Consider the following 15,866-nt stretch of genomic DNA (forward strand, 5'->3'; position numbering starts at 1 on the left):
TAGAAAAGGCAAAGCCGAGAAAAAAAAATAAAAAGCAAAATGCTTCATCACATCATGAATAATGTAGATACACATTATTACAGATACAATTTATCCTTTAAGGAAATCTTTGGAGGAGTACAAGTGTTACCCAGCAAACACAGAACGTTTGTGGACGTTTTTAAATGGTCCCACAAAGGTAATACTGTAACTTTTGACATAAATACGTATATCTGACGTTCTTAAAACCAAAGGATATAACTAAAAACATATATTCTTGAGACACAATTTTTTAAGATTTATGTAAAAATTTAAAAATAATAGTAAATGCTATGGAATTATAATGTTTTCATGCTTTATATTTAAGAATAAATAATTTTCAGTCAACATTTAGTTTTTTTTGTTTACTTTCTGTAAAGCTATCCAATTTACGTTCTTATAACATAAATATAACATTTATATGACGTCAGTATAACGTTATTTACACGACATCATTACGTTATTATGATGTTATATTAACGTATAATTCCTGTGTGAAAACCAGAATATATATTGAACTTTATGTTTTAAACCTTGTAAAGTTATCATAAAACTTGGAATAAGACGGTAAGCATGCTTTACTTATGAAAATATACAAACAAATCAACAAAAACATTTTAACATAAAAACATGAACAACATGAATAAAAACATGAATGAATTTGTAAAGAATTTTTTAATTTGAGTTAAACTAAATACAAACTTAATATGTTTTGCTAACGCAAAAATATATTCCCGAGGTATTGTAATTGCAAATAAATATTTAATACAATTATTTGTATCACTTTTTTTATTTTAGATTTCCGTATTGCTTGATAATATATAATAGCGTTTAGATAATGCTAGCGCTGGACATTCTTTAGGCTCGTTGCATGTTGTGGTAGTCGCCGCCATTTTAAAACCGTGTCGAGAGGGACTGCTGTTGGCTTATCCACAAAATCCTGCTGCATCTTCAATAGTTAAGGTAACTGTTTTCTTTTATTTGCTCTTAGACATGTGTAGTATATATATAAGCTTGTGGTGGTAGGCTGGATGGTGTGTTGATGGCCCTGGCTGGAGGTGTGTTGATGGCCCTGGCTAGAGGTGTGTTGATGGTGGTGTTGAGTTGATGGCCCTGGAGGCGTGTTGGTGGCCCTGGAGGTGTGTTGATGGCCCTGGAGACGTGTTGGTGGCCCTGGAGGTGTGTTGGTGGCCCTGGAGGTGTGTTGGTGGCCCTGGCTGGAGGTGTGTTGATGGTGGTGTTGTGTTGATGGCCCTGGAGGCGTGTTGATGGCCCTGGAGGTGTGTTGGTGGCCCTGGAGGTGTGTTGGTGGCCCTGGAGGTGTGTTGATGGCCCTGGAGGTGTGTTGGTGGCCCTGGAGGTGTGTTGATGGCCCTGGAGACGTGTTGGTGGCCCTGGAGGTGTGTTGGTGGCCCTGGAGGTGTGTTGGTGGCCCTGGCTGGAGGTGTGTTGATGGTGGTGTTGTGTTGATGGCCCTGGAGGCGTGTTGATGGCCCTGGAGGTGTGTTGGTGGCCCTGGAGGTGTGTTGGTGGCCCTGGAGGTGTGTTGGTGGCCCTGGCTGGAGGTGTGTTGATGGTGGTGTTGTGTTGATGGCCCTGGAGGCGTGTTGATGGCCCTGGAGGTGTGTTGGTGGCCCTGGAGGTGTGTTGGTGGCCCTGGAGGTGTGTTGGTGGCCCTGGCTGGAGGTGTGTTGATGGTGGTGTTGTGTTGATGGCCCTGGAGGCGTGTTGATGGCCCTGGAGGTGTGTTGGTGGCCCTAGCTGGAGGTGTGTTGATGGCCCTATATATATATATATATATATATATATATATATATATATATATATATATATATATATATATATATATATATATATATATATATATATATATATATATATATATATATATATATATATATATATATATATATATATATATATATATATATATATATATATATATATATATATATATATATATATATATATATATATATATATATATATATATATATATATATATATATATATATATATATATATATATATATATATATATATATATATGTCGTACCTAGTAGCCAGAACTCACTTCTCAGCCTACTATTCAAGGCCCGATTTGCCTAATAAGCCAAGTTTTCATGAATTAATATATTTACTATAATTTTTTTCTTATGAAATGATAAAGCAACCCTTTTCTCTATGTATGAGGTCAATTTTTTTTATTGGAGTTAAAATTAACGTAGATATATGACCGAACCTAACCAACCAAACCTAACCTAACCTAACCTATATTTATAGGTAAGGTTTGGTTAGGTAGCCAAAAAAAGCTAGGTTAGGTTAGGTTAGGTAGGTTAGGTAGACGAAAAAACATTAATTCATGAAAACTTGGCTTATTAGGCAAATCGGGCCTTGAATAATAGGCTGAGAAGTGCGTTCTGGCTATTAGGTACGACATATATATATATATATATATATATATATATATATATATATATATATATATATATATATATATATATATATATATATATATATATATATATATATATTATGAATATCAGAGGTCCCAGGACATTGGACCCAGGACAATTATTGTGCATGTGTAGTATGTATATTTATGTAGTATATTTGGCATATTTTTTGGCATTTAGTTAATGCCAGTTAGTGGCATGTCTCTGCACCGTTTCCAGTTTGTTGATATGCTTCTTAAGATATGGGCACCATACAACTGCTGCATACTCCAACTTTGGTCTAACAAAAATTGTGAACAATTTCAAAATTTCTGTTGAAGAAATCCTGTTTCCTAGTTCTGCATCTGTTTTGGTATAACACCTCCTTTTTTTCACACCTCTATTTTTTACATTCATCAATGTTTCGGTACGTGCAATAGTATGTATTGTTTCATTGCAGATAACAGCATTTAAATTTTGTTTGTTTCTTAGACTTAGACTCGTACTACCAAGTTGCTGTTGGCAATTGGATAATTTTTTTATGAAGTCATTTGTTATTTTTTCCCCTATAGTAATTTATGCTTTTGATCTCAATTAGTTTTATATCCTAGCTTTTTAATTTTTTCCCCTTATATATTGCCATCTTATCTGTCTGCTTTACATGGCTTAAGCAGAGTCATGTCTGCTTAAGCCTTTGTTATTTTACTAATTTACCTGTTTTAATTATTATTTGTTTTCAAAGTTTAGTTTACCCCATTTTATTTGCTTTTTGCAGTACAGTACTTTACTAATAATCTTGTAATAGTTATTGGTAATGTAGCACTTGGCCTTTCTCCTTCAGAATGTATGCACACATTATAGAAAAAAGAAGAGAATACCACACAAGATGGCAGCGTATGTCACGGGCCAAAAAGCGACGCCTAAAAGAACAGGCGTCCCAGCGTGGCAAAAATGAAAATAGTGATGAGGTTGAGATTCAGTTGTTGAATCAGGATCCTTTGGCCAATGTTACAACAAACAGCATAGACGATGACCATGCTGCTTTGTCATCTAATTCAGAACCTAATATTGGTTGTGGAGCCAATGAAGATGCATCATCTCTGGAAAGTCAGAGAGAGAGAGATTGGACTTGGGACATGATTGATGAGCATGACCCAATATCATCAGAGTCAGAGAGCAGTGGTGATGAGGATGATAAATCATTATCAGATGTATTGTTAGTATGGGTTAATAAATATGGCATAACACACAATGCCATTGATAATTTATTAAAAAAATTGAGAAAACAGGGACATGCTGACTTGCCAAAAACAGCTCGTTCGTTACTGAATACAGTTAAACATATACCTACTGAGACTAAATCAGGCATGATGTATATCTACTTGGGGTTAGAGGAGGAAATGTTGAAAACTTTAAGGCTGTATCCTAAATCAACAATAAGAGATTTGGCAGAAATATCTTTAATTTGCAACATTGATGGTTTGCCAATATTTAGAAGTAAAAATGAAAGTTTATGGCCTGTTCTTTGTGCTATCAATAATGTCAAACCTATAAGAGTTTTCCCAGTAGTCCTCACATACGGAAGCTCTAAACCTAGTGATTTAGATTTTTTAAATGAATTCATTCAGGATTTGAAAAAAATTATGCACTATGGATTTAAAAATGATGACAAAACATTGCCAGTAAAACTAAAAGGAGTCATATGTGATGCCCCAGCAAAAGCAATGGTGAAGGCAATCAAACTCCACTCTGGCTACTTTGGGTGTGATAGATGTACCCAAGAGGGTGTTTGGAATGGAAGAATGAGTTATCAACAAGTGAAAAATTTACAACTCATAACAGATGAAGATTTTCGTAATCAATCTAATTCTCAACATCACCATGGTAGATCACCATTCTGTGACTTAAATATAAATATGGTGAGTACTTTTCCCATAGACTATATGCATCAGATATGTCTTGGGGTTATGAAAAGGTTACTTCTTGCCTGGATACGAAATAAAAACGTAAAATTATGTGCTCGCCAAGTTGATGAAATTAGTCAGCGTCTAATTCAACTAACACAATTTGTGCCTATGCACTTTGCACGTAAACCTCGAAGTCTTTCAGAGGTTGATAGATGGAAAGCGACTGAATACAGGCAACTCCTTCTCTACACCGGTAAGATTGTACTGAAGGGAATCTTACCCAAAGAATTGTATGACCATTTCCTGACTCTGAGTGTAGCCATTTCTATTCTTGTATCACCTAAATTGATTCAGTTAAATTACAGCCAATATGCACATGATCTTTTGCTGTACTTTGTGTTAAAGGCTCGTGAGCTGTATGGTAAGGATTTTTTAGTGTACAATGTACACTGCCTAACACACATATCCTCTGATGCCAAAGAGTTTGGTAGTTTGGACAGATGTTCAGCATTTCCATTTGAAAATTACCTGCAGCAGGTTAAGAATATGGTTCGATCAAGTAAAAACCCTCTTGTTCAAATTGCAAAGAGGCTGAAAGAGATGCAGCATGCTCAAAGGATTTATACACCAAATACAGAACATAAAATATATACCAAGGCACCAAACAATGCCTATTTGCTGAATAATGAAACTTGCTGCCAAGTTTTGGACACTGTCAGTGACACCGATGAAAATGGAGACAGCATGTTCCTTTGCAGGGTATATTCGAGAAGTATACCTCTCTTTGAGAAACCTTGTAACTCCAAATTAATTGGAGCATTTAAGGTTCTTACTAGGAATTCATCCATGAAGGTGATTCCAGCAAGAAAACTAAACCGCACAGGTATGATGATCGAGACAGAAAGCGCAAATACTTTTCTGTCAATACTACATGACTTATGACAAGTACGTATTTAAATACTGTATCCATGCTTTAATAATAGTTTGAACTAATATTGTAAGTTAATGAGATTCACAATTTTGTTTTTTATTAAAGCTATTATCTTTTGACCAATATTTACCTGTTTAAAAATCCCATTACCCTGTATTTCATGAAAATTATTAATATTTTGAGAGCACATTAAGAGATAAAACTGTATTAAGCCTTTTAGTCCATACATGGCAGCTACTGTTTATACCAACCGAAAATCATTTACAAATGTGGCTAATCTATGATTGACACAATCAAGTAAATCTATTACCAACTTTATGCTAATTTATTTTTTTGGGGAGAACAACTCTTAATAAGATTTTTCAATTTTGTAGATGACATCTGAAAAGCGGTATGCAGTGGTAGGCTTCAATGATCGTAGTGTGGGTATCATCTCCACAACCTGGATTGAAAAATCTGATGATGTAAGCATTACTTTGAAACTAAAAAATTGCATATATTGAGTTGCTTTAAAAATATTCCAAATTAGTGCTAAAATTAGCATGTAACAGTTTATTTCGACTTTTCAGGAAAAAATATTGTGCTGGTGGCCACAGAGCAGGCATACAGTTAGTGCCCAAAAGCACGAAAAGCCAGACACGACAAATTGGCGAGTGCATGTCGTATCAACAATCCTATCAACAACTGGTAGGTATTAAATTTATAATTATTAAGATTTAAGATACAAGACACCTATTCATTCATTCACCATAACTTTAACACTGCAGACAAAAACAGCATTATAATTATATTTTAATCACAAGATGGGTTTCCTCATAGCTACTTAAGACTTTTGTGCCCCAGTTATAAGTTCCAAATCATGTACGTCGTTTTATTAAACATCTCTTTAGGAAGCTGATTTAAGTTATTTCTTAGTGTTCACTACTCTACTAGGTAACGATAAATATATATCTCGCTGATATATTACTAATTATATTCAATTATTACAGATGATTTTGACGTTGCAAAACGAAGATGCTTAGCTGCGGAAGACACTTCAAATGTCGAAACTGAAGACGATATGGGCTATCCTCGACAACGAAAAAGGAAACCATGCTTCAAATATGAAGAAGAGAATTCCGAGAATAACAAACGTAAGCATTGATAACCTACTACAGTAATTTAAAAAAAATTTGCAACTTGAAAAATGCCATTCAATACATTAAGCAATTTAAATAATTTCAGGCAATCATCACTCGTCTCAATCCAAGAAGAAGTGTTCGCCATCTTCATATGAGAATACACCTTCAAAAGAAATAAGTCCTCCGCAAATACCATATTATTCTGGTATATTAAGTGAATGTAAGGATTAGTAGTAAATAACATTAAAAGTTCTAAATTGATATTTAACCATGCTTCCTTTGTTTGGTTATTTATGCTTTTGGTTTAAAAAAAACTAAAAACTGCTCTAAACTTAGTTCTTGCTGTTTTTTTTTTTTTTGTTTAATTCCTTCTGGAAGTACTAGAAGCTTTGAGTAATTTTTATGCTTATCTGGAATTTCTGTATAGAAATATGTGTTTATTTCTAATTGTTTAATATTAAGCATATTATTCTTTTATGTGCATATGGGGTCTAGTGAACTTTTCCCACTTTGTCTAGCAGGTGCTTTTCACTTGTCACAGTTCAGAGAAATTTTGGTTTTCCTTTGATCTAGTCACTAGAAACAAGCAGGTTTGTTATTACTTTTCTTTTTGTTTGTCCCTTACGTGTTAATTTGTCCTTTATCTTACCTTTACCTTACGTGTTAATTTGTCCCTTACCTTAAGTTAATTTTTAAAATATGTATCTCATATTGACCCCCACCTCTCTCATGTTAGTTCAAACTATATTAAAGTCTTAAAAATATATTTTGGTTAACAAGTGTTTGAAATAAGCATAACTCCTTTTCAGCTAATAGAACAGTCCTACAAAAGCAGTCTCCAGTGAAGACTACACTTCACAATACACCTTCAACGCCATCAGTATTTCCTCATGAAGGTAATAAGTTAATTTTTAAAATGTGTATTTCATGTTGACCCCCACCTCTCTCATGTTAGTTCAAACTATATTAAAGTCTTAAAAATATTATTTGGTTAAAAAGTGTTTGAAATAAACATAACTCCTTTTCAGCTAATAGAACAGTCCTACAAAAGCAGTCTCCAGTGAAGACTACACTTCACAATACACCGTTGACGCCATCAGTATTTCTTCATGAAGGTAATAAGTAATTATTTAAAATATATATCATGTTGACCCTCATTCTCTCTCTCATGTTGACCTCCCTTTTCTCATGTTGAAATTTGTTTTGTTAATTTTGTTCTGTCACCTCTTCTTATTCTGTGTGTATGTGTCTGTCTGTCTCTGTATGTCTCTCTATCTTTCTTTTCTTTCTTTTTATTTATTTCTTTCTTTCTTTTCTTTTTTCTTCTCTTCTCATGTTGGCCCTCCTCTCTCTCATGATAACCCCCCCCCCCTCTCTGATGTTGGCTCACCCTCTTTCTGATGTTGGGTAGTTTAAATGTGATGTAGACATATAGTATAACTTATAATATTAGTATGCAGTAGTAAAAGCTCATGAAATTTGTTGATTATACAGTACAGTAGTTAGATTTTAATAGCTAAATCTTGCAATCTTAAAGACAATGAGCTGGTCACGCCAAGTACTTCAGTCGTTAGGACTCCAAGGTCAAGGAATTTATTCGACCCAAAGTCACCAGACAAGAACGATGGGAGTTTGAAAGAAATGATGCAGAATATGAGTAAGTTTTGAAAGTTTAATTAATTTATTATGTAGCCTATAACCTATATGTACCCTATGGGTGATAGGCATAAGTTTCATGTTCAAGTAGACTGCAAACTGAGCAGGTTAGATTGCTGAATTTGCTTCCAATTATATAAGCAGTTTCATAATTACTAAGAAATTATCCCATTATCTATCACATCAGTCATAGCCTACTTTTTGGGTGCTTTCTCAGTGTCAGTTATTTTAAAATATACTTTATAATGCTTTTATTTTAAATGTACATTCAAGATATGTAATATAATAGCATGTACACTTTCTATATACTGTATAAATTTCCAGGTAACATGTTGCAGGCCATATACACTGAAGTGAATGAACTGAAAAGTGATGTGAATGAACTGAAAAGTGATGTGAAGATATTGAAAGCAACTTTGACTACAAAAGAAACAGACAAGATCATAGAAGATCTAATACCAAATCCTATTGCTGCAGAAGGTGATCTTAATATTCTCAATAGGAAGTTAGCGGAATCGAGTTTCAGAACAAAATTTGTAAGTGGTATTTTAACAGTAATGTTTCCTTCAATTTTTCATCTTAAATATTACAGATATTTGCTAATTTTCTAATTAAAATTTTTTGATAGTTCATGCAGAAAAGATAAAATTGCTAAATAATAAGAATAATGATATAATCTTGTTTATATAGGATAGGATAAAATATAACACTTATGTATTTGTAAATTATGTAATATTAACACAGAGTCTTTCACACTCTCCTGAGTGCTTTCTCAAGATCTTGAGTGTATGGTTAGGATGAGGCTTACATTTCAACGACTATATTTCTCTTGCTAATTTTGTTAGTCGTTGAGATGTATCTCTTCATAACACACACACTTATCTGCTTGATGGGGGTCTGGGAGTTCTTCTACTCCCCAAGCCCGGCCCGAGGCTAGGCTTGACTTGAGAACTTTGGTCTAGTGCTTGGTGATTGTGGGGATTATCATAGAGGATTACATGCTGTTATGGAAATAGTCAACTAGAGGGTTATTTTGTAGACCCAGGTCAATATTGAAATCACCTCCTAGAATGATGTGATTTTTGTTGAGATGTTATTTATGATAAGATGCCTTATCATAAGTTATGATATATATATATATATATATATATATATATATATATATATATATATATATATATATATATATATATATATATATATATATATATATATATATATATGTTTCATTGAATATGACCGCATATTCTGTATTTATTATTTTCTGGTTTAGGGCTTCTATCCCTCTAACTATTTTCTTAGCATCAGGGCTTAATTGAAATAGGAGTTCTCCAAAACTCATTTTCGTACTTTTAAGGTGAAGAAAAGAAGTGATTTACTATAGAGTGTATTACACTTATTTATATAATTTGCACGACGTTTCGAACCTCCATGGTTCATTCTCAAGTGAACAGATCTTACAATACTAGTTGATTTTATACCCGCACTGGGTCAGGTGATAATACAATGAAGGTGAAAACATGGGGGGATACATAAGGGATAAATGTGAGGTGAAACATAGAGGCTGCAGAAGGCTTATTGGCCCATACGAGGCATCTCCTATCTAAACAAAGATTAATCCAGTGTAATTGGCATGTTATGTTGGACATTGTCTTCTGTGTTGGCATCGATATGTTCTTGTCTTGTCCTTACTCTCATGGTGGGTAGAGTAAATAGTTCCGTGATTTGGGTGTTCATGGTAGGTCGCTCTATTCTTATGTGAATTGCCTCAAGAATTTGTAATCTTCTTGCATCTTGGGTTTTGTCTATTATGCAAGTATTCTTGTTCAACATTTCTCTTGTTAGAAACATTTCTCTTGTTTTCTCTTGTTGTTCTCTCTAAGAGAACTAACTCTAAGAGAACTCTCTAAGAGTATTGTAAGATCTGTTCACTTGAGAATGAACCATGGAGGTTCGAAACGTCGTGCAAATTATATAAATAAGTGTAATACACTCTATAGTAAATCACTTCTTTTCTTCACCTTAAAAGTACGAAAATGAGTTTTGGAGAACTCCTATTTCAATTAAGCCCTGATGCTAAGAAAATAGTTAGAGGGATAGAAGCCCTAAACCAGAAAATAATAAATACAGAATATGCGGTCATATTCAATGAAACATGTTTGAAAGAAAACCTGCTGCCAGTATACACCAATATATATATATATATATAAATATTGGTGTATACTGGCAGCAGGTTTTCTTTCAAACATGTTTCATTGAATATGACCGCATATTCTGTATTTATTATTTTCTGGTTTAGGGCTTCTATCCCTCTAACTATTTTCTTAGCATCAGGGCTTAATTGGAATAGGAGTTCTCCAAAACTCATTTTCGTACTTTTAAGGTGAAGAAAAGAAGTGATTTACTATAGAGTGTATTAAACTTATTTGTATAATTTGCACGACGTTTCGAACCTCCATGGTTCATTCTCAAGTGAACAATCTTACAATACTAGTTGATTTTATACCCGCATTAGGTCAGGTGATAATACAATGAAGGTGAAAAACATGGGGGGATACATAAGGGATAAACATAGGGGCTGCAGAAGGCTTATTGGCCCATACGAGGCATCTCCTATCTAAACACAAAGATTAATCCAGTGTAATTGGCCTGTTATGTTGGACATTGTCTTCTGTGTTGGCATCGATATGTTCTTGTCTTGTCCTTACTCTCATGGTGGGTAGAGTAAATAGTTCCGTGATTTGGGTGTTCATGGTAGGTCGCTCTATTCTTATGTGAATTGCCTCAAGAATTTGTAATCTTCTTGAATCTTGGGTTTTGTCTATTATGCAAGTATTCTTGTTCAACATTTCTCTTGTTAGAGTAATGTCATGGGCTTGTCTCATGTGATTCCTAGGGGCACCAGATTGAAGATGGCATGTCAAACGCCTCGTCAGCTTGGTCGACGTCATACCTATGTACTTACATTGAAGGTTACATCCTTCGTGGGGGCAAGTGTACATGTATACAACGCTTGACTGCTGTAGAGGGTTCTCCGTCGGCTTCGGGCTGTTTTTGATAAGGAGTTCGGAAGTCTTCTTGGTTTTGTAGAATATTATCAGGTTTATGTTTTGGTTAGGAGTAGTGCTTTTTACTCCTTTACGGATTATTTCTTTCATTATTCTTTCCTCTTTTATATGTTCACTGTGCATGGTTGATTTGTAATATAATTTTATTGGGGGTGTTGTGGTTTCTGTTCTAGGTTCTGAATTATACCAACGGTCCAAGTGTCTTCTTATAGCAGCGTTTATTTCCGCGTTGCTATATCCGTTGTTCACCAATACCTGAGTTACTCTTTCAAACTCTCTACTCACGTTGCTCCATTCAGAGCAGTGGGTAAGCGCTCGACGAATATAAGCATTGAGAACACTGGCTTTGTATCTTTGGGGGCACTCACTTCTACCGTTCAGGCATAATCCTATGTTGGTGGGCTTGGTATATACGTTGGTGCTTAAAGAGGTTCCTGTTTTTGTTATTAGTACATCCAAGAATGGCAGACTGTTATTTTCACTATTTTCATGTGTAAATCGGAGTACTGACTCTCTCTCTAGGTGTCTTTTTAGGTCAATTAGTTCATCTGAGTCTTTTACTGTTACGAATATGTCATCTACATAACGGCAGTATACAGTTGGTTTTTGTCTGCTACTGAAGACCCTATCTTCGATGGTTCCCATATAAAAATTAGCAAATAAAACTCCTAAGGGGGAGCCCATTGCTACTCCGTCTATCTGTAAATACATGTCTCCTTGTGGACTGATGAAAGGGGCTTCCTTTGTACATGCTTCGAGAAGACTTTTCAAGTGTGGCTCAGGTATGTCTAATTTGGGGGTGCTCTCGTCTCTGTATACTCTGTCCAGTATCATTCCTATGGTTGTGTCGACTGGGACGTTGGTAAAAAGGGATTCAACGTCCAGGGAAGCGATGATTCCATCGGGCTGGGTAGATTTGATCAATTCTAGGAAATCTGCTGATGATTGTAGACTAAACTTACTTGGAGTGTATGGAGTTAGGAGTTCATTGAGTTTTTTTGCCAGGTGATAAGTTGGGGTTGGTATTTGGCTGATTATAGGGCGTAGTGGGTTACCTGGCTTATGCGTCTTAACATTGCCGTAGGCATATCCTAAGCCATAGTCGCCTTGAAGTTTATTGAGATGCACACTACCTTTCTTTGCGTTGATTGCTGTAATTGTTTTGTTTACTTTCCGCTTAAGGTCTTCTACGGGGTTCCTCGTGATTCGTTGAAATTTGGAGTCGTCACTTAGGATGTCGCTAATTTTGTTCATGTATTCATGGGTAGGAATCAATACATATGCTGCTGTTTTGTCGGCTTTTCTTATTGTTACGTCTTTCAGATTTTTTAATGTAGTACACTAGTAACCCCAACCCCAACTTATCACCTGGCAAAAAAACTCAATGAACTCCTAACTCCATACACTCCAAGTAAGTTTAGTCTACAATCATCAGCAGATTTCCTAGAATTGATCAAATCTACCCAGCCCGATGGAATCATCGCTTCCCTGGACGTTGAATCCCTTTTTACCAACGTCCCAGTCGACACAACCATAGGAATGATACTGGACAGAGTATACAGAGACGAGAGCACCCCCAAATTAGACATACCTGAGCCACACTTGAAAAGTCTTCTCGAAGCATGTACAAAGGAAGCCCCTTTCATCAGTCCACAAGGAGACATGTATTTACAGATAGACGGAGTAGCAATGGGCTCCCCCTTAGGAGTTTTATTTGCTAATTTTTATATGGGAACCATCGAAGATAGGGTCTTCAGTAGCAGACAAAAACCAACTGTATACTGCCGTTATGTAGATGACATATTCGTAACAGTAAAAGACTCAGATGAACTAATTGACCTAAAAAGACACCTAGAGAGAGAGTCAGTACTCCGATTTACACATGAAAATAGTGAAAATAACAGTCTGCCATTCTTGGATGTACTAATAACAAAAACAGGAACCTCTTTAAGCACCAACGTATATACCAAGCCCACCAACATAGGATTATGCCTGAACGGTAGAAGTGAGTGCCCCCAAAGATACAAAGCCAGTGTTCTCAATGCTTATATTCGTCGAGCGCTTACCCACTGCTCTGAATGGAGCAACGTGAGTAGAGAGTTTGAAAGAGTAACTCAGGTATTGGTGAACAACGGATATAGCAACGCGGAAATAAACGCTGCTATAAGAAGACACTTGGACCGTTGGTATAATTCAGAACCTAGAACAGAAACCACAACACCCCCAATAAAATTATATTACAAATCAACCATGCACAGTGAACATATAAAAGAGGAAAGAATAATGAAAGAAATAATCCGTAAAGGAGTAAAAAGCACTACTCCTAACCAAAACATAAACCTGATAATATTCTACAAAACCAAGAAGACTTCCGAACTCCTTATCAAAAACAGCCCGAAGCCGACGGAGAACCCTCTACAGCAGTCAAGCGTTGTATACATGTACACTTGCCCCCACGAAGGATGTAACCTTCAATGTAAGTACATAGGTATGACGTCGACCAAGCTGACGAGGCGTTTGACATGCCATCTTCAATCTGGTGCCCCTAGGAATCACATGAGACAAGCCCATGACATTACTCTAACAAGAGAAATGTTGAACAAGAATACTTGCATAATAGACAAAACCCAAGATTCAAGAAGATTACAAATTCTTGAGGCAATTCACATAAGAATAGAGCGACCTACCATGAACACCCAAATCACGGAACTATTTACTCTACCCACCATGAGAGTAAGGACAAGACAAGAACATATCGATGCCAACACAGAAGACAATGTCCAACATAACAGGCCAATTACACTGGATTAATCTTTGTGTTTAGATAGGAGATGCCTCGTATGGGCCAATAAGCCTTCTGCAGCCCCTATGTTTATCCCTTATGTATCCCCCCATGTTTTTCACCTTCATTGTATTATCACCTGACCTAATGCGGGTATAAAATCAACTAGTATTGTAAGATTGTTCACTTGAGAATGAACCATGGAGGTTCGAAACGTCGTGCAAATTATACAAATAAGTTTAATACACTCTATAGTAAATCACTTCTTTTCTTCACCTTAAAAGTACGAAAATGAGTTTTGGAGAACTCCTATTCCAATTAAGCCCTGATGCTAAGAAAATAGTTAGAGGGATAGAAGCCCTAAACCAGAAAATAATAAATACAGAATATGCGGTCATATTCAATGAAACATATATAAATATATATATATATATATATATATATATATATATATATATATATATATATATGTATATGTATACATACACATACATACACATACATACACATACATACACATACATACATACATACACACATACATACATACATACATACATACATACATACATACATACATACATACATACATATATCAAAATTACTAGTGTACTACATTTTTGTTGTTGCTTTTAGGTGTTGCTTTTAACCAGTGTATGTGGGTCTGATTGTGCAACTACGGTTCGAAGAATGATGAAGAAGATAGGAACAAACGGCCTTTGGTCATTATACAGCCTAAAAGGACAAAAGAAGAAATTAGCATTTCTAGAAAAACAAGAACTATATAATGTTATTTTAAGTAAGTAACAAAAAAATTAAATAATTTTTTTTTATTTAAAATTCACTAAAAAATTAAAATTTTAAGTTCAAATTAAGTGTACATTAAGTATAAATGATTATATTTCTATCACTTGCTCTTAAGATTGTTTCATTTAATAGAGGTTGGTCATAATTGTTCTCTGCTGCTAATACTGTAGAACTGACTGACTTAGCTATGGGAAAATGTAAACTTAATTGGTTTATCCTTTACAGTATTTTGCAGTTTATTTCATGATCCTGTGGTTAATACTTGCATAAATAGTAGATTGCAAAATGCATTTTTATATCATTAGTATTAAATAATAATAATAATGTAAATAATTGACTTTTAAACAACGTACAATTCATTGGTCGGTGAGATTATATTAGTAATATTTTTTCATTCTTGCAAAGCCTCAATAAAGCCATTAACATGTTAATATAAACTTGATCACCTTCCACTTTTTTTCTCATGTGCTACCTACATGTACGAAACCTTATTCCTAAATGCATATCTTGTTCTGAAACTTGTCTTTTATATGTTGTGTATCACCATCTCTGGAGAGTTTTATCTGATGTGTAAATTACTTTTAATTTTACAGAATATTATTGTTATACAGAATTTGTTATATAAATAACTGTTAATTTTACAGAATCATCTATCAACGCACATCCGCAAGTTAAGGTGGAAGACGTGACCTTTCAAATTTCTGAAGTACTTAAACATGCTCCAAACAGACCTGGTGGATCTAGGTACAAGGTAAAATAATTTAAATTTTTTTTGTTTTCACTAATTATCTGTTTATATATATATATATATATCGTACCTAGTAGCCAGAACACACTTCTCAGCCTACAATGCAAGGCCTGATTTGCCTAATAAGCCAAGTTTTCATGAAATAATTGTTTTTCGATTACCTAACCTACCTAACCTAACCTAACTTTTTCGGCTATCTAACGCAACCTAACCTATAAAGATAGGTTAGGTTAGGTAGGGTTGGTTAGGTTCGGTCATATATCTACGTTAATTTTACCTCCAATAAAAAAAATTGACCTCATATATAATGAAATGGGTAGCTTTATCTTTTCATAAGAAAAAAATTAGAGAAAATATATTAATTCATGAAAACTTGGCTTATTAGGCAAATCG

The 15,866-nt window shown here is 34.9% G+C and overlaps 1 protein-coding gene across 2 annotated transcripts in view; it reads left to right on the top strand.

Annotated features, from left to right (window-relative positions):
- The first annotated feature begins 808 nt into the window (after positions 1–808).
- Positions 809–15,866, top strand: part of LOC123752300 (uncharacterized) — an 18,150-nt gene continuing 3,092 nt past the window's right edge. The window contains exons 1-11 of one of the 2 annotated variants that reach the window (XM_069328198.1): positions 809–981; positions 5,666–5,755; positions 5,861–5,978; positions 6,281–6,424; positions 6,516–6,632; positions 7,222–7,308; positions 7,441–7,527; positions 7,950–8,069; positions 8,393–8,604; positions 14,555–14,717; positions 15,370–15,476. In XM_069328198.1, the coding sequence (XP_069184299.1) occupies positions 5,666–5,755; positions 5,861–5,978; positions 6,281–6,424; positions 6,516–6,632; positions 7,222–7,308; positions 7,441–7,527; positions 7,950–8,069; positions 8,393–8,604; positions 14,555–14,717; positions 15,370–15,476 (1,245 nt within the window). In that variant the 5' untranslated portion in view covers positions 809–981. Of the gene's footprint in view, positions 982–5,016; positions 5,306–5,665; positions 5,756–5,860; positions 5,979–6,280; positions 6,425–6,515; positions 6,633–7,221; positions 7,309–7,440; positions 7,528–7,949; positions 8,070–8,392; positions 8,605–14,554; positions 14,718–15,369; positions 15,477–15,866 lie in introns of those variants that run through there. The other variant, XM_069328197.1, reaches the window with a different exon arrangement.

The sequence above is a fragment of the Procambarus clarkii genome, chromosome 21 (assembly GCF_040958095.1).
Source record: "Procambarus clarkii isolate CNS0578487 chromosome 21, FALCON_Pclarkii_2.0, whole genome shotgun sequence".
NCBI lineage: Eukaryota > Metazoa > Arthropoda > Malacostraca > Decapoda > Cambaridae > Procambarus > Procambarus clarkii.